At 42.4% G+C, this 27,053-nt stretch overlaps 1 protein-coding gene and 1 long non-coding RNA gene across 8 annotated transcripts in view; one reads left to right on the plus strand and one right to left on the minus strand.

Moving 5' to 3' along the window:
* Positions 1-604: 604 nt before the first annotated feature.
* Positions 605-25,743, minus strand: Gpr173 (G-protein coupled receptor 173). 6 transcript variants are annotated; one of them, NM_001359449.1, is made up of 4 exons: positions 25,058-25,725; positions 24,428-24,517; positions 24,128-24,276; positions 605-4,579 (listed from the first exon to the last, which is right to left on the minus strand). In NM_001359449.1, exon 4 carries the CDS (start codon positions 4,480-4,482, stop codon positions 3,361-3,363), a length of 1,122 nt encoding a protein of 373 aa, NP_001346378.1. In that variant the 5' UTR covers positions 4,483-4,579; positions 24,128-24,276; positions 24,428-24,517; positions 25,058-25,725; the 3' UTR covers positions 605-3,360. The 6 variants fall into 6 exon arrangements, 5 of the variants coding, with proteins under 5 accessions (NP_001346378.1, NP_001300677.1, NP_081819.2 ...); NM_001313748.2 differs by lacking the exon at positions 24,128-24,276; NM_027543.5 differs by lacking the exon at positions 24,128-24,276 and having other exon boundaries at positions 605-4,715.
* The window catches only part of 3010001F23Rik (RIKEN cDNA 3010001F23 gene), a 48,131-nt gene continuing 46,656 nt past the window's right edge, over positions 25,579-27,053 (plus strand). The window contains exons 1-2 of one of the 2 annotated variants that reach the window (NR_045451.1): positions 25,579-25,701; positions 26,849-27,029. This is a non-coding gene — a long non-coding RNA (RIKEN cDNA 3010001F23 gene). Of the gene's footprint in view, positions 25,702-26,034; positions 26,124-26,848; positions 27,030-27,053 lie in introns of those variants that run through there. The other variant, NR_045452.1, reaches the window with a different exon arrangement.

Raw genomic sequence — 27,053 nt, forward strand, 5'->3', positions numbered from 1 at the left:
GAACTGCTAGTAGTTTAAATATCTGAGGTCTTTTTGCTTTGGTGGTCAGGTTTTGACATGGCTTTTTCTATTTCTGCAAAATGGCTCCACAGATGCAAAGAGTAACTTCCTCTGCGTCATTAAAAAAAAAAAAAGGTGATTCAACTAATGTGCTAGATTTTTCTAGAACTTTAAAATTCTCTTTGTCTACACATAATTTCTACCCCAGCTTTTCCTAAATGAATGCGGCTATTAATTGTACCCTAATATTATATTTTATTTTGTTTGTGATCAGAAATGGCTGGTCTTTGATGAGGCACGATGGTGGAGTTTTGGCTCTGGTTCTAGAATCCACATAGCAGGTGACTTCCACTGTGACTTTAGCCAAATCACTGCCCCTCTCTGAGCTTGTTTCTTCTACATTAGACATTCCTAAGGAGAGGAGATAATTGCCCATTGCAGCCTTGCTGTGGTAGCAGAGGAAGGAACCTCAGAATCCATCAACAGGAAAATGGATGTGATATGTGTTTTAGATGGACTACTAGAATAAATTTGATCTATGTATAGCAACATGGCTGGATTTCGCAAAAACAGAATGTTAAGTGAAAAAAGAAACAGAGCAAGATTTATAGTACAATACTGTTTATGTAAATTAAAACACATCAATACCATATATTTTCCACAGATACACATAAGTAAATAAACACATGAACGGTGGTTTGGAAGGACACACATTAAGTACTGAAGAGCGGTGCCTATGTGGGGTTGGAAGGATGGGATCAGGAATGGGTGATGAAGGGGACAAAGCAAAATAATAAAAGGACCTTGCATGGACCAATGATAGAGTGTGCCAAGAACTGAGTAATAGGGTCAGCTCAATTCTGTGCACCTGAAGAAATAAGTAAATAAATAGTAAATTAATTGAGTGCTTAGGGAGTAGGCCAGCTGGGTAGATCCCCAGACTTGGGCTTTTTCGTTATGTTATCTTTCCTTCTGAATTTAGTCAAAGCTAAACCAAGTCCCAGCTGTATACAGTGGAACCGTAAGAAGGACTTGCAGTTTAGGCTGAGCAGTTCCTCTAAAAGCCATTACATTGCAGGGGGCCATTTCTTAACCCCATTGCCTTCATGTTTGATCCCTCCCCTATTCCCAGTTCCTATTTCCATGGTGGTCTAATATAAGAAATACCTTGTTTGAAATTTGGGGTGAGGATTGAATCTCCAGACATTGGGAAGAGATGGGGTTCTAAAGTATTCTCTCCTTACCTGGTGCTCAGAAGCTGGGCCAAAGGAAGACAACTTTATGAGATGGGAGTTGACTCTCTTGACACATACATACATGAAAAATTTCAGGTTCCATCTCCTAAGCACTCTATTTCCTGCTGCAGGCACATACTAAGTTTTGTCTCCTCTCCATTGTGTGTATGTGTGTGTGTGTATACTCTATTTCTTCACATATATGTATTTGCTCACATATGTGTACCAGGCAAGTTTTCCTCAGAGGTTCTTACCCACACAAAGTCACACAGACACACACTATCTCATTCAATCATACCTCCTCATGTGATCATACACAGATAGGAGACATGGACACACACACACACACACACACACACACACACACACACACACAGAGAGAGAGAGAGAGAGAGAGAGAGAGAGAGAGAGAGAACATCCAATATAACATTGTTCATTTCACTTTTTCCATTTACAAAATCCAATGATGAATCCAGGCAGTTAGAAAAAGGAAACGGAGGAAAACCCTCCCGAGTTTACCCTATTTGCCCTCCCACCTTGGTCTTTGCACCCCAGCCCTCAGAAAGGCATTTCTATCATCATCACTGAGAGAATAGCCCCACCCCAAACACACATTCCCAGCCTCTCAGCTCCTCTGGCTTGCTTTTCCAGGGCCACTCCACAACCAGGGTCATCAATATCTCTTCTGCCTAGAGTGCCCCCTTCATTGCTTTTGGGTCAAGACTACCTCAGTTCAGGGCCTATCTTGGGGTAGAGGTGGAGTTTAGGACAGGAGTTTATAAGGAAGGAAAGGAGATGGAGAGATCACTGCCCCAGACTTAGGCAAAGAGTTCCAACTTGGCTCACCAGTCTGTAGAACTGGCCTTGAAGTAAGCCCAAAGTGGTTTTTGTCCATGGAAAAGAGGCTTGGGACCATCCACCTGTAAGAGTGGATGGAGAAAAAACTTCTGGGAAGGATGTTTGGGGCCCAACCAAGGAGGAGCTCAAGGACTGTGAGGCTTGGAAGGGACAAAAAGAGGTCAAGCAGAAATGGACTCAATTCCACAGTGCCTTGAAGTTTGTATAACTTTTGATTATCAAGGTCTCCAAAGAATTTTATTTTAGGGGGGAGTATTGTGAACCCAAGGGATAATTGTGGGGTTGAATTTAGCTCTGACCCCATGGTCTGGGCTCTAGGTACTCTGGAGAGTTCAACTATTTCCCCATGGGTGACTTTCCCTGTCAGCTTATACCCACATCATCCCTAATGGGGACTAAAGTGGATATATATTCCTAGGAGGAAAAGTTAGTTATATATTCCTGGAGGAAGCTTGAGTGAACGTAGCTAAGTTTGGTATATTCTGGTTGAGGAGCCCATCCCCCATTCTGCTCTTCATCTAGCCTGGGCACATCATGGAGGCTCTTCTTTGTATGCTCTTGGCTTCTCAAACAGCCTCAAGAAACACCTGTGAAGTCTGGACATGGTAGGGAGGGATTGGAGATTGGGCTTTGGACCAAGGTTAGCCAAAAACAACATTGCACATAGCACATAGCAATTTAAACATCCTTGCTCCCAAGGAATATAGCACCCCATTTGGTCCCTCTTGTCTGAAGACTTAAGCCAATATTTCCTAAACATCCAAGTCTTGCTAAAGGATTTGGAAGGGGAGGGTGAATGGGAGCCCAGGGGACGATACGATCTCTGGGAATCTATTTTACAGGAGAAACTTCCCATTTCTTGACAATGTCAAAAGGGGGGACATTTAAGCAAGAGAGCCTACTTCCTCAGCTGTTATTATTAAAAACCCTGCATTTTCAGTTTGTTTTCATTTACTGAATCATTACTTTAGAAAGATAGGAGAGGGGAGAGGGAAGGGAAGGCAGGGAGGGCATGGGAAAAGGAGATTGTTGAAGTGGAGGAGGCTGCGGGACAATCCCCACAAAACTAGAAATGCCTCTTTTCCAGTTCCTCACCCCGTTTCCAACCCTAGGGAGGTGTTGGCGAGTTGCCTCAGTTATGGATGGTTTGAGAGCCTGGACTGAAGCTTGAAAGAGAAGGCTTCTGTATGGGTCCCACCCTTCCCCTGCTGCTGGCCCCCGTATGGTGATTCTGACTTTCCCCCTGCCTATCACCTACGGGCTTGCTTCACATGACACAGTAGGGTTCTCTGGGAGCTGGGGCACCTCCTGTGCCCCAGCAAGGGGCATGAGTCCTCAGGCACTTCTTGAGGTCCTTGTTAAGCAGGAAGCAGACGATTGGGTTGACGGCAGCCTGGGCGAAGCTCATCCAAACAGCAGTGGCCAAGTAGCGGTGGGGCACAGCGCAGGCTTTCACAAACACTCGCCAGTAGCAGGCCACAATGTATGGTGACCAGAGGAGCAGGAAGAGCAGTGTAATCGCGTAGAACATTCGGCCCAGCTGCTTTTCACCCTTGACCTCGTCCATGCCCAGTAGCCGCCGGCTAGCTGCATGCCCATTCTGCCGGATACCCAGCAGAGTTGGTGGCATGGGCCCACGGCCAAAACCAGCGATCCAGTTGGCAGCAGCCTGGCCGGTAGCCCCAGGGCCATGGAATGTCCAGTTTTGGCTGATGGCTGGCACCATCTGCACTGGCTTCATCTTGCGGTGACGATACTCGAAGAGTAGCAGCTTGCCATAGACAGCATGTGTGGCTGCCATGAGCACAGCCAACATAAGCATAAAGCCCAGTGTGTCATTTGCTTTGAAGTAGCGATGCTCAAAGATGCACTGGTCCTCCTCTCGGATAAACTTGTAGGTGCCCACATCAAAGACAGGTGGGAAAGCCATGGCCACAGACAAGGTCCAGGCCATGCAGATGACAGCTGCGCATGTCCAGAGTGTCATGCGCTTGGCATAGAAGCGGTGGTGGGCGATGGCCATGTAGCGGGTGACGCTGATGCAGAACAGCATGAAGGCCGCATGGAAGCAAAAGAGCACAGCCATAAAGGCCACAATCTTACAGCTGAGTGCACTGAAGGTCCATGAGGAGCCATGGCGCACAGAAGCCAGTACAAAGGGGAAGCAGATGGCAGAGCGTATGCCATCGGCTAGGCACAGGTCCAGCAGAAAGTAGTAAGGAGCCTTGTGCAGGGCACGCTCCTTGAGCACCAGCAGGGACAAGATGGCATTGCCTGCCAGGCTTACACACATGATCAGTCCCAGCAGCACCAGCTTCACATAAGCCGATGCTGATGGCAGAGACAGTGCGCCGCTCACCTCTTCGGGCTCTCCGGTGGTGTTGGCCATACTGAGGGGCAAAGGCTACCCCCAACCCTAGGGGATTGGCCAGTTCAGTATTTGATGGGCCCTGGCGGACTCCATCAGTTTTCTTGCTGAGCTACACCTGCAAATGGGAACAATGGAGGGAGATACAGACAGAGGGACAGAGAGATGAGGGTAGGAAACAGAAAAATGCAGAGACAGAGTGGTAAATGAGATTGAAAAATGGAAACAAGGATACAAATGGATAGAAAACAACACTGAAGTGGAAGGGATGGATCAGGATGAGGGGAGGGAGAAACAGATGAGAAAGAAACAGAGAGGGCAGGTTAGTGTGTCTATGAGCCCTTCCCATCGACTCCCCAGCTACTCCTGCCCCTCCCCTCCTTGCTGGGTAAAAGTGCTTTATGTCTCCCAACGTCCTCAGATTCCTTTCTTCCTCCATTCGTGGGTCTGTAGGGCTGTAGATGTTGGTACAACTCTTATTCCCTTTTACAAGCCCTAAGGTTGTATTCAAGCATTTTTTATTGCTACCCATAATCCAGTACAATTATGTATGTGTGTCACATACACATACAAACACAGAGCTCAACTAAACGTTTTACATACTACTTGTCCAAATTGTAATATACTCGTGCATTTCTATTGTATTTCATGTTTTGTTTTATTAAACTATTGGCAGCCACTCATTAGATGTCTTTCTGTCTTTCTCTCCATTTCCTCTCTCCCTCGCTTACTTCTTTCCTTTTTTCTTTTCTTTTCTTTTCTTTTTTCTTTTCTGTACTGGTGATTGAATTTAGTGTCTCAGGCCTGGTAGGCAAGAACCTACCCCATCCAATGAGCTACATTCCTAAACCTTCTTTAAAAATTTACTTTTAAAACTCTTAATTTCAGGCTGGTGAGATGGCTCAGTGGGTAAGAGCACTGACTGCTCCTCCAAAGGTTCTGAGTTCAAATCCCAGCAACCACATGGCAGCTCACAACCACCGGTAATGAGATCTGACGCCTTCTTCTGATGCGACTGAAGTCAGCAACAGTGTACTTAAGTATAATAGTAAATAAATCTTAAAAAAAAACCTCTTAATTTTGCAATAGGATTTTGGGAAGTAGACCAGGTTGGCTATGAACATTTTCCTCAGCCTCTGCAAGCCTTGAATTGGGATCATCCTATCTCAGACTCCCATGTGCAAGGATTACAGCTCTATGCCACCATGCCTAGCAGATCTTATTCATGGTCAGGAATGTGTGTAGCATGCTCTGTGAGAAGACTAATCTTGTTAAATGGTATATTTCAGAGAAGTGAAGTCATAGAAGACCAAATGTTGTAGGACTGTGGATTGTGATGCAGCCTCTGGCATAATTTTATGTTAACTTAGCATTTTGTATGAATATAAAAATGTAGGTATACTTGTGTTGGTCCATTGAAAAAATATTTCTTTACATTAGGTCACACACTGTTTTATGCTCTGGGGATACAGTTGTGAATCAGACAGATAAAAGATTCCTATTCTAGCACTTGAGGCAGAGGCAGAGGCAGAGGCAGAGGCAGAGGCAGAGGCAGAGGCAGAGGCAGAGGCAGAGGCAGAGGCAGAGGCAGAGGCAGAGGCAGAGGCAGAGGCAGAGGCAGAGGCAGAGGCAGAGGCAGAGGCAGAGGCAGAGGCAGGTGGATCCCTGAGTTCGAAGCCAGGCTGGGTTACAGATCGAGTTCCAGGACATCCAGGGCTACACAGAGAACCCTGTCGCGAAAACCAAAACCAAAACAAACCAAAACCCAAAAATTAACCAACCAAAAGCCAACACAACAACAACAACAACCAAAAGGATCCCCTACTCTTGTATAATTGACATTTTAGGTAACAAGAAGAGACAGGTGGAGTTGGTATATCAGCCGATGACAATATTGTAAAATATAATTATAAAGTAGGGGAAGATGATTTAAAGTGCTAGAGGTGAGGAAGGTACTGAAGTTGTTGATGAGGCAGATAGGGAAGGCTTCACAAAGGAGTCATCATCTAAGCAAATTGGTGAGGATGTAAGTCCTGTGGCTGTTTGGGAGACTAGAACTCCAGGGAGACAAACAGTCAGAACAAAGGCTCTGAGATGGGGCTATTCATGGCACACTGGGAAGGAGCAAGGAAGCCATAGTGGGTGGAATATTGAGCAAGGGGCGAGCAAGGGGCAAGTGTTAGGTGGTGATGTAAGTCAGAGAGTTGGCAAGGACGTAGCATAGAGGCCATAGGGAGGACTTTGATTCCGAGTTACTTGGGAGGCTTTTGAACAAAGATTAAGATGTCATTCTGGTTCAGGGTTGAATAAGATTCTACTTGTTGCTGGGAACACTGGGCATGTTCCATAACGGTAGATGTAGAGAGATTAGTGAGGCTTCATTAGTAATCCAGGTAAGAGGTCATAGTATCTCCATGCCCCTTTCCTTCTCACCAGCATCTCTGTCTTCTAATTATATCATATACTCTTCAAATTTAGATTGTTACTTGCCTCATCCCATTAGAACAGAATCTCCACAAGGGCAGGGTAGGTAGGTACCCTCCCCTCTAAAAGGTCAGTGACATGCACAAAGTAGGTTCCTGCTGAAAAGATGCCAAGCTAATTGGCTAAAGAACTAGACTGAACGATGAGTGCAGAGGGCTCCATGAAAGTATTCACCCTGGATTTGCTGAAAGAACAGTTTTAGGAGTAGGAAAGTGCCTGTTGTGTGCAGGCAGGCAATGTGGGGACATGACAAGGTGACAGCATTTCCCAGAGGGAAGGTTACTAGGCCAGCCCACATGGAACTGAAGAGTCTTGGGATTGCTATTAGGGCTGGATATGAACTGGGGGACAGGCTAGGGAGATGGGTCTTGAAGTGGATATCTTCTTGCCAACTCCCTCCTAGTAAAGTTGTCCCCTTTGCATTGTTTCTAGCTCAATACAATCTGGCCTGTCACCTAAAAGCAGGATTTTTTTTGACAGTATCAATTAATCTCATAGCCAATGGCCTACTTAAAAGAGAAGGTGTTAGGGCAGGAGTTGGAGAGAAATAAAGATAGGTCTCTTTCAGTCTCTCAAGACCTGATATCTCTCACCCCTTCCAGGACTGCAGACAGCCTTCCACTATGTATAATTAAAGGCAATGTGTGTGTGTGTGTGTGTGTGCGAGCGCTCACACACACATACAGACACACAGACACAGACACAGACACACACAGACACACTATGCCTTAGCCATAAGGGGAGGGAAGGGGCAAAGATTAGGCATAGAGATAGATTGATTGTAAGCAGTAGTCAGATACACGGGGAGTGACAAAGAGAGACATTTGTGTGGCAGGCAGATGGTGACATAGGAGAAGGAAAGACAGAAAAAATAGAAAAAGGACAGGGGAAGAGACATAAATGGAGAAAGAGAGGGAGGGAGAGTGACTTAAAAGAGACATAGATAACAGAGCAACCGTGAATGAGCAAGAGAGGAGACAGAAAGGGTGGAGAAGGAAAACCACAGGAAAAAACCAACCAACCAACCAACCAACCATCTAGAACACAGCTCCTTAAAGCATGGTTTGTAACTGAATGAGTTACTAACCTATGGAGTTGCATCACTGAATATGGAGGTTTCAAGAAATTTTACAAAATTTCTGGATATGTAATGACCAAAATTTAATCCAGAATCAAAAGTGTGATGAATCCCATACATTTCTGACAGCAGTTGCTCATGCTGCATTATAGATGCAATGTTACTGAAGCCATGGTTCTGAGCATACAACACGCAAACTTTGCACTGTACATGCCACTATACAACCCAATGACAACAAATGGTACCCGAAATGCCTCAGTGAAGACTTGACACTACTATATGCTACGAATTGCAGTGTTTTTGTTGTACATACAATCGTTTTTCTTTTATAAAACATAATGGCTGAAGTGCAGAAAATTAAAACCTTTAATACTTTCCTATTGTCCTGTAAGTATCAAAATAGTATGCCATTACATTGTATTGTATTAGAATACTCTATTTAAAAAAATGCCATTTCAGATGGATCTCTGTGAATTCAAGGGCAGCCTGGTCTACGTAGAAAGTTCCAGGGCAGCCAGAGCTTACAAAGAGAGACCCTGTCTCAAACACCTGCCAATAAATAAAAAAAATATAAAATAAAAATAAAAAAATAAACAAATAATCTGCCATTTGAGTTGTTGGTTTGATTGTCATAAAAAAAAAATCATTAGATGAATTTTGGCTTGGAAGTACGACAGAATTTCCAGCAAAATTTGAAATGCCCCTAACCATACTTCTGCCATTTTGTACTCTGTGTCTAAGTGAAGTGAGGTTCTCAGCATTGACGGTTATAAAATCAAAATACCAATCAACTCTTTTAGTTTTTCGAGACATGGTTTCTCTATGTAGCCCTGGCTGTCCTGGAACTCACTTTGTAGACCAGACTGGCCTCGAACTCAGAAATTCACCTGCCTCTGCCTCCCGAGTGCTGGGATTAAAGGCATGTGCCACCATGCCCAGCTCCAATCAACTCTTAAAAACATTGAAGATGCCTTATATGTGTCAGTACCAAATATTCAGAAAAGATTTAATTATCTATGTAAAAAAGCAAATCCATCTCAGCATGCAAATTTACTTTTGCCTTTAATGAATAGTAAAATTATATGCATGCCTGAGAATGTTTCAAATAAACTTGTTAATAGTAAATGTTTGATTTGTATACTTATTTTATATAACTATACACCTGGGGTGGCATACAAAATTTCTTAGGTGAAAGGGGTCATAAGTAGAAAAAAAAATTAAGGAACCCTGATATAGAAGACCAGGTAGAGATGGGAGGCAGTGAGCAATACGTACACAGAGACAAAGCACACCAACATGTACAGAGGAAGATATACTAGGCTGAAAGGTAAATAATTTGTAGCTCAGGGTCTCAGCGAAAACAAACTTTAAAGTTAAAACCAGTTGCCGGGCGTGGTGGCGCACGCCTTTAGTCCCAGTACTTGGGAGGTAGAGGCAGGCGAACTTCTGAGTTTGAGGCCAGTCTGGTCTACAGAGTGAGTTCCAGGACAGCCAGGATTACACATAGAACTCAAAAAACAAAACAAACAAAAAGTTAAAACCAACCTCCCTCAAAGCCAAAACAAAACAAAATAAAAAACACAAAAATAACAGTAACAACAACAACAACAACAACAACACCCAATACAACAAGCAAAGCCCTGTTATTGCTTGGGAAGCTTGAAGAGGTTGTATTAACGAGGTCGGGGGCTCTTAAGCACAGTCTGTAGCTGAGGCTCATTTGAGGCAAAGGATAAATGTATGTGCACAGAATATACCTGCCTGTGTCTAGACACCTTTGTGCACAGACCTACACACTCACAGGCTTTCTGAAACACAGTCTCACGGACAGCAAGTATAGTATATATGTGCATGCATACACACACATGCACACTGCTTGAGACGTGAGCACATGCACACACACATTGCACCAGAGGTGAGCAGGCACAGATGAGGTAGTTGTATTTGCCTTAGTACCAGGGCTTTGTTCTTTACAAAGGCGTTACTGCCCCCTAGAGGACATTTTAGAAATCTACAGGAATTGTGGGTGTGGGTGTGGGTGGGGTGAAAGTTGCCTCATGTTAACAGTGCAAGATGACCTAATATTTAAGGGGGGAGAGAGAGAGAGAGAGAGAGAGAGAGAGAGAGAGAGAGAGAGAGAGAGAGAGAGAGAGAGAGAGAGGAGAGAGGAGAGAGGAGAGAGGGAGGGAGGGAGGGAGGGAGAGAGAGAGAGTTCATCACTTAGTGATATGTGGGGTCTTCTGACATTACTAACATATGACCTGCAAGTCATAGGATTTTGAGCTTATAATTAATTAGCTGAGCCTAGAGTCTTTTTGAATGAGATTTTTCTTCATCTAGTTTTAGCATACCAGGAATTATCCAGGAATGTGGCTGTCCTATGAATCAAGAGGAGACTGTATTTTGCTTTTCAGTGAAGTTCATTAGTTTGTAAAATCTCAATATGAATCCTCTGCTTATCATTTTCCTGTACATTGAGCCTGATTTTTCTTCTAAACTACATTTACTTATTATAAGTGTCCAATTATTTTCTCGAATCTCCTGAGGAGTGTCACATCCAAACACTTATACATCTAAATAAAATTATTATAAATCATTTCTTACTTGTATTATAGTTAATACAATATGTACATTATGTAGGTATAGTATGGACTCCTTTTGAAATGACAGGTGCAGAAGTCTACACACTCCATTTCCAGATAGTAAAGGACAAATTTTATGTAACAAGTTTGTTACATAAAAGGCACATTAAGTGAGGGCCGAGAATTGGTCTTCAGTGTAGAGACACTGACACACTGTTTCACATACACATATGTAATGGCTCACAACCCTGCCTTCCCTTAGAGTTCTAATACCACACACACACACACACACACACACACACACACTCAAACACAAAACAAACCAACTGTTATTTTACCTATAGACTCTTATATAGCCACTGAGCTGATATATCTGATTGCTTAAATACTCCCACATAGGCAAAAATCTCACAACAGTACATCTGCATCATCACATATACAAACTCTGTTACAAAACTACCATTCATGTTAAATATCACCCATACTGTCAAATTCACAAACACTTGAAACATGATTCCTAGGTATGTATATACAGAATCCCTGAGATACCTACAGATATATTTGCAGGTAAAAAATTGCTCACATATATGAGTATCCTTTACCACAAGAAATCAACTTACTTCCCCTCACATAGATTAGGCACACTCAACAATACAGATATGTACATCCTGGCACAGAAATGAATCTCTCTAATATATAAACTCTCACTGATAAATGGACATGTAATAGCTCTACCATACCCACAAAAGAATAGAGAGGCTCCCAGTCTCTCTCAAACAAAGCACTTGCAATCAGACAAAAATTCACTTGTATGTGCAGACACTGGACTATAAATAGCTACTTGCCTATGGACAAATGTGTGCAAACATATTAACTTTCTCTTAAACACATTATATGTATATATCTCCAACAACACGTATAATAGAAATCTGCTCATGTGCAGAAATCAGCTAACCTCTGCTGGTATATGTGAAAATATGAATAGAGAGCTACTTGGCTGGTAGGGTACATGCACACTGGGGAGCTTGAGTAAGGACAGGTACAGGAGACTGTGGCAAGAAGTATATTGCTTTTCAATAGGTTCTTATTAAAATATCCCAGACAGCTTGATTATTACCTTCACTTATTTATCACAAGTGAGTTTTTTGGTTTGGCCTGTATCTATGTGTATGTTAGCTTGCTTTTTTGTTTTGTTTTGTTTTTAAAATTTTATTCTTGTTCTTACTTTTTCTCACCTACAAAAATAGAAAAGTTGGTCACGGGGGTGTGACTCAGTGGTACCGCATTTGTGTAGCATGCATATGCTCATAGGGGGAGGAAAGGGAAGAGGAGGGTGGGGGAGGAGTGGTGTGTGGAGGATTGTTATGGATTACAGTTTGCTTATCTCTTATCCAAAAATGCTCAGGAGTTGAAGTGCATTAGATACTGGGCTTTTTCAGATTCTGGAATATTTGTGTAGATACAGTACACCATCTTGGGGATTAGACCTAAATCCAAACATAAAGTTCATTTGTGTTCTTACACACAGCATAACGGTGATTTTATGCGATATTTTAGTGTGTCTAAATTTTGTCTGTGACCTGTCACTAGATATTGGGTGGGAAACTTCCCACTTATAGCATCGTATTTGCATTAAAAATTCAGATTGTGGAGCATTTCAGATTTCAGATTATGTATTGTATTTGGTATTCCTAAAGGGAATATAATCATTTTGTTAATTTCCTTGACTGTTATTTCTTTATAAAAAGTACTCTTTATCATAGTTATCATTTCAAACATAAAAATGCAAGATGGAGCACCACGATGAACTTTGGTGAACTCAATATGCAGATATACCAATTATAAACCCAGAGGCTAGTCTTCTTCTGTCCATAGCCCGACCCACTTCTCTTGGCCCTCAGTTTTGTAAACCATAATTATTATACTAGTTCACTCATAAACATTTCACTATCTGTTTTTAAAAGAGGCTTCCTCTGTGAACATCATAATATATTTTTATTATTTCTCAGTCTATGTATTGATTTATTCACTATTAGCATCCACTATTTAAAAATTAGCCCAATCTGATTCTTGGTGGTATTTCACATTTAAGACCTTGTAGTTTTAGGTAAAAATATTTGTTGATAAATTAATGAGGCCATACAATAGCTGTGTTGGCTAGTTTTTTGTTAACTTGATACAGCTAGGGTCATTTGGGAAGAAGGAACCTCAACTGCAAAAATGCCTCCATAGATTGGCCTGTAGGCAAGTCTGTGGGGAACATTTTCTTGATGTGGGTGATGTGGGTGATGTGGGTGGTGCTTTCCCTGGGCTACTGGTTCTAGGTTGTATAAGAAAGCTGACTGAGGAACAAGCCAGTAAGCAGTGTTACTTGGTGGTTCTGCTTCAGTTTCTGCCTGCAGGTTCTTGCCTTGAGTTCTTACTCATTTCCCTTCATGTTGTAGTGTAAGCTGTCAGCTGAAACAAACCCTATCCTGCCCAAGTTGTTTTTGGTCATGGTACTTATCACAGCAATAGAAAACAAACTAAGATAATAGTTTTAATTGAACTGATTCATCAAAGGTCAGTCTAAGATTTTATGATTTTGTCTCAGTGTTTCAAAAAAAAAAAAAAAGCAATGAAAAATTCAGTTTCAGAAGCCACAAAGATTTGTTGTACCCTTCAATTACGTGATATAAGGACTGGGCATGCAGCTTAATGGTAGGTAGAGTGCTGGCTTACCATGTATAAGGCCTGGGGGAGTTGTTGAGGGAGATAGGAAAAGAGGAAAGGAGGAAGATGGAAGGGGGAAAAGGGAGAGGAAGGAGAGAGAGAGAGAGAGAGAGAGAGAGAGAGAGAGAGTCACAGTTCATTTGGATTTTTTTTCTTAAAAACAAGGTCTAGGTAGCCACAGATGACCTCATAATCACCATATTCACTACATAGCCCCAGGTGACGATAAACTCCTAATAATCTTCCTGCCTCAGCTTTCTGACTACTGGGATTATAGGAATGTGCCACCACACCATCTAAGGTTCAGATTTTTAAAAAAAGCACTTGAGACTGAAGAGATGGCTCATTCTGGTAGCACTAAGTGGACTCTGAACTTAAAAAAAGAAAGCACGCGGCTGGAAAGGTGACACAGAGATTATGAACACTTGGTGCTCTTGAGAAGGACCTGGGTTTGGCTCTCCTACATTATGGTTCACAACCATCTGTAACTGCAATTCTGAGAGATCTGACACTCTACTACCCTTGTGTGCACCAGGTATGCACATAACACACACAGACACACAGACACACAGACACAGACACACACACACACACACACAGCAAAAACATAAAATAAATACATCTAAAGTAAATATTGTAAAGCACTTGGAAATATAAATTAAGGAACCAAAGTATTTTACGATGATTAGACTATTCTCATACAGAGCTCAGTCAGTTAGTGACAGGGTTGCAAACTTAATAAGAAAAGCTAAGTGAAATTTTACCTGCTAGCATTCTGCAGGGAAATTGTCCACAATGTATTTGGGATGGATGAGGTAAAGAGAATAGGCAAAGGGACAGTTTTAATTACTATTAGGAGACACACTGGTACAGGTCAGAGGTGGCACTAGCTTAAAAAACTGTTGAACAGAAAGGAGTTCACTATATACTGATTTATGGATATTGTCCATATATGCTTAGTTTTACAGCACTAATCAGAGACCTAGAAGAGAAATGCAATTAGTAAAAAAATAAACTGAGATTAATATATGCAAATTTATTCACACATATTTTGAAAATTGGAAATTGCATAGGTATATGGATTGATGCTACTGGTTTTTGTTTTGCTTAGAGACAGGGAGCCATTATGTAGCTTTGACTGGCCTGGAGCTCCTTATGTAGACTTGACTGGAAGCTAGTGTTGTGATGTCAAGCTGGTTTTGGTAATACCAGAGTCACCTGCAAAACTTTGTAAGACTAATATCTACAATACATGACAAACTAACTAACTAAATGATGAATTTAACTAAGTGCAAAACTGTTTCCATGTATCTTTTAGTTTTGTGTGAAGCATTGAAATCCATATATATGTTTTGCTGTTTTAAATCTAAGTGTGTAGGAATTTTATAAAGAAACATATCATAAGTGGTGGTAAGATGGTTCGGAAGGTAAAGGCACTTCCTATCAAGCCTGAAGACCTGACTTTGATTCCTGGGACCCACATAGTTGAGAGAAATGTACTCCTGCAAGTTGTCCTGTGACTTCCACATGTGCTTAGTGGCATGTGTGAACCACCCCTGCCCCTGCCAAATAAAAAAAATGTTAATTTTTAAAAGCATTATAAGCTAAAAGCATTCAATTACTTTTTGTTTGTTTGTTTGTTTTTTGTTTTTGAGACAGGGTTTCTCTGTATAGTCCTGGCTGTCCTGGAACTCACTCTGTAGACCAGGCTGGCCTTGAACTAAGAAATTCGCCTGCCTCTGCCTCCCAAGTGCTAGGATTAAAGGCATGCACCACCATGCCTGACTTCAATTACTTCTTTGTGTCTGTTTCTTTTGCAGAGTTGATACTCAACTGGCTTCAGGGTGTTGTATAGCCTAGCTCATTCTTGAACACTATGTAAATGAGGATAGCCTTGACCACCTGAACCACCTGTCTTCACTTCCCCAGTGCTGGGGTTTTAGGTATGTATTTCTACACCTGGCTTATGGGCTGCTGGAGACAGAACTGAGGATTTCATGCAGGCTAGGTGAGCACCATGCCAGCTAAGGTGCATGCCCAGCCCTGCATTTCCAGGCACTCAAAAATCAAAGCAGGCAGCACTGACATGGCTTATACATTCAAAGTAAAACTCCAAGTTAGGAAAATGGAGGTTAAGTATGGCTCTGGAATGATGTCTACTTGGTGTTGCAATATGAATGATAGAATATGTATAGAGTCAAGTCTACTTAGAAGAAATGTTTCATCATAATTTTGAGATACTTTAAATGATAATTATCTGTTAGATTCAAAATTCATGAGCACTTACTACAAGAATTTTATGTGTGTGTGTGTGTTTATGGTGTGTGTTGGGGTACACATGTGTGGAGGTTAGAGTGTCAGTCCTTGCTTTCCACTTTGAGACAGGATCTTTACTGTTTGTTATTGTCTATGCCATGCTAGCTGGCCCCAAAACTTCTGTGGAGTTCTCCTGTGTCACACTTCCCATCTCGTGTGGGTACACGATTAGATATGCACACTGCTGCATTTGGCTTCGAGAAGGTTCTGGGTATTTGATTTTGGGTCTTCATGCTTGGATGGCAAGTCTTCCTTCCTTCCTTCCTTCCTTCCTTCCTTCCTTCCTTCCTTCCTTCCTTCCTTCCTTCCTTCCTTCCTTCCTTCCTTCCCTCCCTCCCTCCCTTCTTTTCTTTCTTTCTTTCTTTCTTTCTTTCTTTCTTTCTTTCTTTCTTTCTTTCTTTCTTTCTTTCTTTCTTTCTTTCTTTCTTCCTGAAATAGGCTTTGCTGACCGGCAGAATCATATAGCTGTGTTTTGTACATTCAAGTGAATTATGAAGGAAATTAGGGCGAAATGTGTCTGAGCCACCTCCTTGGTTGCTTTATACATGGCTCTCAAGATTAAGCAGCAGGCCATGTAGAAGTTTATATGTGCCAAAACTATACACTATTACTTGATCCTATTTTGTTGCTGTTGTTTGTAGTTTTCACCAAGAAATACAATTACCGAATTGATTTACTGAATCCAGATAAAAATGAGAAAAAAGGGGGGGGGGGCAATGATACTATAAGAAGCCATGGTAGTCATGACCAAAGGCTCACAATGTGGTCACTGATGACCGCTATGGATTCCCATCATGTCTTAATCCCAGCACTCAGGAGGGTGAGGCAGGTGGATATCTATGATTTTGAGGCCAGCCTGGTGTACATAGCTAGCTCCAGGTTGGCCAAGACTTCAATATATATATATATATATACTCTGACCTAGGCGTGCCTGTAAACACATTTGCGGGGAAGAAGCAAGCAAGTTTTTATTTAGTTTTGTTTGCTTTTTTTTTTTTTTTTGACTCTGGCTATACTGGAACTTACTATGTAGACCAGGCAGAGCTCAAGTACAGAGATCCACATGCCTCTGCCTCAAAAGCACTGGGATTAAAGGTGTACCCCACCACGTCCTGCTAGGAAGCAGCACAGCAAGTTTGAAGCCAGCCTGGGCAACACAGTGAGCTCTAGGCCAGCAAGACCCTGTTTCATAAAAAGAGAGAAAGGAAGGGAGGGAGGGAGGGAGAAAGAGAGGGAGGGAGAGAGGGAGGGAGGGAGAAAGGGAGGGAAGATGTTATGCATTGAGCAATCTAGTTTATCATGAAATAATCTGCAAAAAGACTTTATTTGAAAGCTGTAAACAAATTCAGTACTTAATAAATCCTCTAAAACTTTGCAGTTTTTCCTTATAAATGTATAATATGGAGAAAATGTTAGGAATTTCTTTTTATCAAACTCCTGTACCTCTAAATAGTCTTTAGTTTACTCTAGTGTGCCATATAGATTTTGCTTTCTCTGGATGTTGAGTTGTGTAAATGCCATAAAGCACTCACATCTAGTCATATTGCATGCAAACACTAACACTAACACACACACACACACACACACACACACACACACACACACACACACACACACAAATGTATGTATATGGGCACATGGACATTCAAATCTGCACTCATATTCAGATTTAAACCAGCTGATAAATACAATTAGCTCTCTCTCTCTCTTCTACACAAAGAAAATGTGAATGCAATTTGGTATCCATTCAATAGCAAATCACTCAAGGATATACAACATACAGACATAACATAGGCATAGGCAGAGACACATTCACCATTCAGAGGGCACTTGAAAATGTACATACACACGAGTCTAACTGCATGACTTACACATTTAGACACACTTCTGCTTTTGCAGGCATAAGAATTGACATTTAGTTGGGCGGTGATGGCGTACGCCTTTAATCCCAGCACTTGGGAGTCAGAGGCAGGTGGATTTCTGAGTTCGAGGCCAGCCTGGTCTACAGAGTTTCAAAATCTTGCTCATGCCCTACAGATCCAGACCTTCTCTGCTTCACATTGGCTCTTACACTAAAACATTGGAGCCACTACATTTAATTTCTATCTTAAAGAATATCTATTTATGTGTATTCTTATATACTCCATGTACACACGCAGAAGTCAAAGAATAACTTTCGGAGTTCCTTTTCTATTATGTGGGTCCCAGTTATTGAACTCAGGTTGTCTGCCTTAATGGCAGGCAACTTTGCCCACTGAGCCATCTCACTGGCTCCAAACCTACTATTCTATAAAAAGCCACTCTCACAAATCTGCCCTGGTACCCAGTCATTTACACATAGCATCGGCATACTTGCAGGCATTTTACTCAGACTCACAGCTGCACAGAGAGGCAATCAAGCAGATGAAACAATCCAGACTCACACATCCCAAACCCACATAACCACTGAGGCTTAGAAACATATAAACACAAATCTTCAGATGCACACACATTGATTCACACATTCCACCCTCATTGAACAACACAGATGCACACATTCTAATACATGCCCACATGTATTAGAGACAAACCCACACCATGCAAATGTTTCCACTGCATTCATCATATATAAAGGAACATCAGCCTTCTTAAATTTACAGGCAGAACAGAGACCCACATGCACACATGTAGATACTGACAATTGTAAACCTAGTTAGAGAGTCAAATAAAAATACACTGGCATGTGTGTATACGTAATCTTATTCACATATGTATATACCCGCATTCTCACATATGCTACATTATCCCACATATGGGTGTGTGTGCTCATATACCTAGAGAATTGTATATTAGCAAATATACACAAAAGGCTCAATGTCCTTCCATTTACCCTTGAACACATTCTTTCTCACACATCTGTGTTTCTATATGAAAAATGAGATATTTATAACTATTATCCAATTTTCATGTACAAAGACACTCTTACATTAAAAGAGGCTAAGCTCATTTTTCTTGGACATACACATGGTACATATAATGAGGCAAATATGCACGTGAAAGCCTCCTTTGCAGTTGTAGATAAATGCACACTGTTAGCTTTTAGGACAGGGATAATTGTAACAGGTATACACAGATGATAAAAACAGGTAATATACTGTTGTGACCTGTAATAAGTAATTCCTCATGAGAGGGCTTATTATGTGCTAGTCACTGTTCCAAGGACTCTTAGTGTATTAACTCATCCTATTCTAACGTTGCAAGATAGATAGTTTTATTTCCTCCATTTTACAGACAAGAGACTGGGGCTTTGTTGAGGTTACGTGATTTACCCAAACCACACAGCTAATAAACAGTAAACCCGAAGACTGTCTCTAGAGAACTTGCAGACTCAATTTAGTCACATAGAAATATATTCACCCCCAAAATAAATTCTAAATTCACATGGAGAAATTATATATATGTAGGTATATATACATATATATATATATTTTTTTCCTAGCATGTGCATCCACAAGCCAGCTCCCATTTACTAATGCACTTACGTACAAAAGGTCACTCATACCAAGTTATGGAGAAGTTCACATTACAGACATTTTAACAGAGATATATATGCCCAAGTAAATATATACATATGTGGTCATAATCACAAACTTTACTCATAAATGACCACACTATTGAATGCACAAAACATCTAGATACAGCACCTATAAAATAGCTACATAAATCCGTGTTATATATCTTCCCAGCTGAAATACATAGAACCACACTATCCAGATATGCCTGCATACATGGTAGATTCAGTCAACTCACACAAACATACATTTTTTTTCCTCACACACACCACTTAGATTCTCTCTTCCCTATCCATCCAGATAACTGCACATATCCTAGTTAGATATACCCACATTTTCACAAGCCCCAAACCCAGATATATACACATTCTTTCTCTTCACACGCACCACACAGATACATCCACTTTCACACATATACCCAACACCAATACACCCACACGTTCATACACATCCCATTTACATAATCCATTCCCATATGTATGCACATCAAATATGCTTACACTTACAGTCACTCTATCCAATTAAAGTCACACTTATACAATCTCCAACTCAGCATGCCCACTCTCTTACATATAGTTTTTAGATTCACTTAAACTTATTCTCACCCCAACTTGGAGCACTCATACCTGTCTTAGATGTACCTATGATCTCTTTCAAATGTACACTATTAAAACACACCCAAAGTGATACATGTACCCTCTAAAAGCACTGCACTAAGACACACCACCTAGATATATTCACGGTTTCCAAAGCCAAATACATGCACTCAGAGACACATACATTCACATATCATCTAGATTCTAACCTGATTCAGACAACTATGTGCATTAATACTTTCTGTTTGTTTCTTTGTCTTTTCTCTCTCTGTCTCTATCTCTGTCTCTCTCTCTCTCGTTCTATCTCACACCACACACACACACACACACACACACACACACACACACTCTGCCACCTAAGTATATCCATGCTTTGACCTGCTTACTATTCAAACACACCTACATTCAAATCCATTCTATTTCAAATGCGCCCACACATGGTCTCACACACAGCCCGAATGTACCCATACACTTTCTCTCATATACCATCAGGATACATCCACATCTCATAAACATGTATAATCTCAATTCACATGCTCTCACGCTCACCAAGTCCACTGATGTAAGCTGGATGGTGTGTATGAAGAATGTGTTTAAGGAGCATTTGTGTGGGAAGTACTGTGCAGAGTGTGGGTTGGGTTTATCCATATGGTGTGGAGGAGAAGAAAGCATGGGTGTATTTGGGTAGTAGGTTTGTGTAGAGGCATACACAGATTGTTTGTGTGACAGTTGAAAATATTTGGGTGGGATGTGTGTGTGTGTATCTTTGTGTTTAAAAGAATCCTTCCCTCCCTAAAATACACAATGATCTCACATGCACATACTACCAAGAAATACATATAATCTCTTACATATACACACATATTCATGCCCTGCCCATACCTACTACTTTTCTAAGATATACTTTCACTTATACATATTTATTAACATCTACATTTCTGCTTGATGGCATAATTTGGGTGCTATCTGTGAAATGTCCAGATGTACATTCCTACTTTCTCATATTGTCTGTCACTTTGTCACACACACACACACACACACACACTCCAACCAAAGCTCTTACTAACCCTAGGCACTATTATGATGCCCTCCTGCCCTGTGCCTTTGCCAGTGGTGAGAAAGGAAGGAAGATTTTTGTGTCAAAGTTTTATCACGGCCCCCAGTGGTCATTGGTGAGCATGTGGAGACTACAGTGTAGAGTGGGTGCATGCATATGGTGTGGACGAGATGAAAGCTGGGTGCATGTGAGTAAGAAGTTTGTGTAGAGGTCAGTCTGCACAAAATCAAGGCCAAATCTCATATCAGACAGGCAGATGCACAAATACTTTTATTTATCCACACACAGGCACATTTTCATTGGACTTAGTCACAAGTATATCCATTTACTCTTTAAAATAGGCTATATTCACATGATATACTCATGAATGACATGCATTTCTTCACTCACAAACACAAGTGGGGACACAGGTATGTAAAAGTATTTTTACATATCTACAGAGATATGTAAAAATATATGTATCGTATCTAAAGAGATGATAAAGAAACATGGGTACAAAAGAGGGAACTCACAAATGTGTACACATATACCCTCAAACATAACCACAGAAGTGTATGCACACACACACACACACACACACACACACACACACACACACACGCACATGTGCGCGCACACGCACACATACATACACACATACATATCTGTATAGGTGTGCTCACACATATTCATATCCAGATATGCAAATGTTTGTAAATGAGATGAAGTATACATATGCAGATATTCTAACATATAGACTTATATACACAACTGGTCATATAAACACATAGCATATTCACATGCTTATAGAATTGTATATACATTAATTCATTCTTATGGGAATACAATTAAATATGGAAACACAGATATTCACAAAGCACACTATCACAGTCAAGTATATATACACGGTTATGTCCACACACCCATTCTGAGAAGCCACATAAATGAAAGAAAAGTAACTTATATGTACATTGGAATAGAACATAAGGGCATATTTCAACACATGCATATATAGAGAAGTACACTCATGTATTCTTGCACGCGCACTTGTTGATCTGTATAGGAAAATTTGATCCACTTATCACATACAGACATGCAAAGACATCTTAAATAAATGCACACACACACACATAAATGTACTTGTGAACTAAGAGTAGCATGCACATAGATTTATATACATCATTCTATAATATATGCTTTAGACCAAACAAAGATAAATACAAACATACAAATGCAAATAAAAACTGTGCAAACTGGTACTTCACACATTTGTGTATTCAGACGGGCATACACACAAGCTTATTAAAAAATATACCTTAACTGTGTTTGACAACACGTGCCTATGTACAGATATGTTCACTTGAATATACGCACAGTCAGGTATTAACAAATATTAGCATATATGTGCACAGTCACTCAAGACATATTCAAACACAGTCACACTAAAAATTCAAATAAAACACATACTGAGACGCATGCACCCAAGTATCCTGTAACACTCATGCATACGATAATCAGATAATGCACTTACACCAAACTAGACATCATAAAAATGTACCCATTCACCTATGCACACAGCCTTGTGACTAATATAATACACACTGCTGTGAACACCACAGTCTGTGCACACATAAAATATTTTTCATTCATATACTCTTCTCTTACTTATTCCAGTTCTTATTCCAGTGTGTCTATTTATACTTACATTTCTTTAAATAGATATGAACACATAGGCTTGTTTAGAGACAGTGGACACTCAAGCATGCATATGCAGGCATAGACATAATGAAAAATGCTGAAGAATCTATACAGACTTTTACACATAGGCCTGCTCACACAAATATATGAGAGACACGCCTACAACACATGTAGCATGTTCACACACACATACTTTCTTATATGCATGGGACACATATATCTATTTTTATAAACAAATCATTTGGATGGACAGACACTGAAAGGCACACATGGAAAAACAGGAATATACACAATCAGATCCAACTAGGCATTCATTTAATTGGATGTGTAACACACACAGACACACACACACTCACTCAAATACACACTCACTCAATAGGCCTAATACAGGCTCAGAGAAACACGCCAATACTTGGGTCAGAATCAAACATGACCATTTGTTCACCCAGACAGGCATGCAAAACCATGCCCTCTAGTACAGACACAAATCTATTCAGACACCCACATAATCCCATATGCTATCATATAACCTGTTCACACACACATAAACTCATATACACCTACAGTGTATATGATGATATACACATACAGTGCAGTGATGAGACATGTATACACAGACTACAAATGCAGTCATTTATATATCACACACACACACAAACACACACACACACACACACACACACACACACACACACACACACACACACACACACGATAAGTTTCAGGTCGAGATGCCTCTGGGCAACAGGCTAGTTCCTCTCCTTTCCACTTCAAATGCTTCTTCAGGAAAGTGTACTCATGTCTAAAGGTCCCAGGCCCTCCCTGTTCCTCAGAAGAAATCTATTTTCAATCTCTCCTCTCTTTTGGCTCCTCTGCTGATTCCCAACCCCTTGGGATTCTACCACATATCCATACCTAGAAACCAGTTAGGAAACCCTATTCTCCTCAAGCCAGGGTCTAGATGGGCAAACTCTGCTACAGGTCTGGCTACTGCATGGACCACACCCCAGCTCACTCAAAGCCCTATAATCTCAAAAGCTTCAGCCTTGTCTCCAGTCCCTGCCAACCACTGACCATAAGCCAAACTCTTGCTAATTTCCCCTCAACAGAGGGACACATACCAGGGCCAGGAATTCTGCAGGCTGCAAGCCAGGCTTCTGCTGGTTCTCAGTCTGGTGTGTGTGTGTGTGTGTGTGTGTGTGTGTGTGTGTGTGTGTGTGTGTACACAAATAAGGGTAAGTGCATGGAAAGAACCCCGAGTAGGGTAGGGATGACTGCCCCCGACTATCTATCACTCTTTACAAATTAGAAGTAATAGCACAAAGCTGTTCTGCTTCCCTCTACTTGCCACCTTCCACCTTCCCATCTGCTGGCTTCCCTAGATCTCTGCTAAGACCCTAAAGAAAAGGCACTAATCCTTTTCCTGATCTGTAGCAATACTAATCATGAACAATCAGCAATAATATTGACCCTGACACTGCTCAGCACCATCCTATAAACACAGATAATTGTTTGCATGCACCAATTTATTTAATCCCTGCACACATCCATGAAGAAAGGGTTACCAGTCTCTTTGACAAATGGGGAAAATCAAGGTTCAACAAGTGACATGCCTCCACTAAAGTTGCGAACTAGTAGTTAGGAGCCGTGTCCCTAGTAGAATCCATGTTCTCCATATACCAGGTTTTCCTGCACCTCCAGATACAGGGACCTCTGGCTTACTGTGTCATAGATCTGGAGGTCCCAAACACAATATGGGTATCTGAAACAGAAACAGAGAGCCATGTGATAGAAGCCAGGGCCCACAGTGTGGGGACCACTACGTTATTCCTGTCCCCTGTATATTGTCATGGGGATTGGTTCAAGCGCTCTCAGAGCCCAGGACCTGAATGTGCTCCCTACCCCCACCTTACCTTCCTCTATTCCTATAGCAGCTTCCTCCCACTAGCTGGGACACATCTTCCAGGGTGAGTGAGCAAAGGTATGTTACCTGTAGGTAGAGACTGGGAAAAGAATAAAGGAAGGAATGAGGGGTGGTCTGCACTAGGAGCAGCCTCCTTGTCATATCTACCCACCTGCTTGGTGCCCAGGTTCTCTGTCTCTCTTACAGACACACAGACACACACACATACAGATCACAATTCTGCAAACAACCTAAGGAACCTGGAGAAGGAGAAAAGGAAGCTGCAGGCATTGTGAGAACAAGGCTCAATGAGCTCCCAGGTACCCCTTCCACAGCTAGCACACAAGGAATGGTCTTGTGTCTAAACGTGACTATAATGATAGAAGCAGACCCTGTAAGGGGTTGGGGGTGGAGAAACAGGTGGTGGTTCCCTTTCTTATGGGACATTCAGGATTAAAGAAGATGGGGAAAGATAAGCAGTCTTGGGGTTTGAGTGTTGTCATACTCAGTGATGAAGCAGAGAGACTAACAGAGAGACAGGAAGCATGACAGTGATAGAGACTGAAATATATGGAGAGACAGAGAAGTCCCAGCCCCCCTCCTCCCCTAGCTCCTTTATGGAAGAATGCTGACTACTTACCTGGGTTCTCTTAGCAGGACTGTCTTGGAATTCAGGAAGGAGACTCACTCTGTCTCATCCAGGATAAACCACAGCCCAGGCCACATTGTGGGACCCTCACTGATCTGGCAGCCAGTGACACTCCTGCTTCTGTTGCCGTGGATACAGCCTGGTTGATCTAAATCACTGGCAGCAAGGGAAGCAGGTGCCAGAGGGGTGCACTTGGTAGAGCTGGAGATGTTGGGGAACACCAGGTGGGCAGCACACAGCTTTGGGGTGCCCAAGTAGCGGGCAGATGGGGGTCCTGGTAGGTGCTTCTCCCACTACACACTCCCACCCCCATCTTCATGCCACCGCCGGTCTGGGAGGGGGCCAGTGTTGGCTCCGCTACTGTTCTGCCTGCCTAGCTACCGGTTCCCCCCCACCCCCCACCCAGTCTGCCTGCTGGCCGCAGCCTTTTGTCCTCAGAAGACACGGTCCCAGCGGGGCCTCTGCCAAGCTTCTAGCAGATGCTCAGGGTCCTGGACTCCTCCCTGGGAACACAGGAGCCATGGCTTGGGAGGGCCCCAGGTTAGGGGCACACTCTCATCCAGGCTAACCCCACTCTCCGGGCCTGGCGAGGATGGAGAAGAGGTGCAGGTCCACAGCCAGAGGCAGTAGCAGAGGTGGTGTTGGGGAGGGGATGGACGCCAGAAAGAGGGGGAGGGGTGGAGGGAGAGAGAGGCTGGCCTGATAGCCGTGTCCCAGGTTTTAGATCCGGGTTGAGAAGGGTGGCTCAGAGCATCCAAGGGGGGTCCTGAAGCGAGACGAAGGTACAGTGGACCTGCTGGAAGGAATTCCTGGCCCGGGAATCACCCCGCTTCACACAAATCCAGATTCCGTGATGCGGGAAACACCTAGCTTGGATAGGGTCTCAGTGAGGAGTCCTGGCCCCTTAGCTAGACCCTGTGTAGCCTGTTGGTCCTCCCCTCTCCTCGATTTGCACAGTCCCTGCCCGAGGGGCGGGTGGAGGAGGGAGGGAAGGAGGGAGAGCAAGGGAGGGAAGAAGGGAGGCTGAGCAGCCGGGAGACTCCCAGCCACCAGCAAGGTCCTCCCTGGGGCGGGGCGGCTGGGGTTGGGGGAGGGGGCTGGCGAGACCGGGAGAACTTGGCTGCCTGGCTTACTGAATGGGGATGCTTGGTGTGGTGTGGTGGTTGTTCTTGCCAGGACAATAGCTGACTGACAAAATCAGGCTCAGGCCTTTCTGACTTGAGAGAGGCCTGTGTGGAGGTGAGGGGAAGTAGCCAAGAGGTTGCTGAGATAGCAACTTGCTTAGGATACTCGTGCAATGAGGGCAGAGCTTGTAAAGGTCTGGGGTCCGGTTTTGGACAAAGATTCAGGGGAAATTTCTTAGGTTTGGTATGGAAGGTTTGGAAGATAAGGTAGATAGCCTTATTTAGGATGGGGTTTTATGGGTAGGCTCTGGAAGTTGGCTTGGAGAGAGGTGGAGGAGGAGTCAGACACCCAACTCGGAGCCCCTGTGAGGATACCCACAATGATAAATCTACTTTCTCTGGGCCAGGAGGCAAGCATGAACACATACTTAAGGCTGTGTTCCAGGACAGCATGAAGCAAAAGATGAGAAGAATGCCTGGGAAACAGACATGGGAAGACCAGGGAATACAGTTCTGTTTTGAATTGGTTTAAATAGGGACCAAATGATGCTGTGGTGGTTCCTCTAATTTGTAGCAGTCAACAATTCCAGTTCTCTTGATATAAAACTTGTATTTTATTTGTTTTCTTACCCCACTTGTTGGTTCATTCATTAACTAGCTTTATGTAGGTCCAGTGCTGGACTCAGCTGAGTTGGGTAAATCAGACTTGCTGCCTGCCCTTATGAAAACCATGATCTGCTACCAACCTGTGGGCCAGGAAGTCATGCACCTGCCTCTGGATCCCTCTGGTACCTGTGAAATCTAGATCCCCAGGCCTGCTCTCTGGAAATATAAATCTGGTAGGTGGGAGAGGTGTGAAACAT

Source organism: Mus musculus, chromosome X (assembly GCF_000001635.26).
Source record: "Mus musculus strain C57BL/6J chromosome X, GRCm38.p6 C57BL/6J".
NCBI lineage: Eukaryota > Metazoa > Chordata > Mammalia > Rodentia > Muridae > Mus > Mus musculus.

Coding starts and splice junctions, on each gene's coding strand:
- Gpr173 (XM_011247871.3), bottom strand. CDS start 4,482: ATGGCCAACACCACCGGAGAGCCCGAAGAGGTGAGCGGCGCACTGTCT.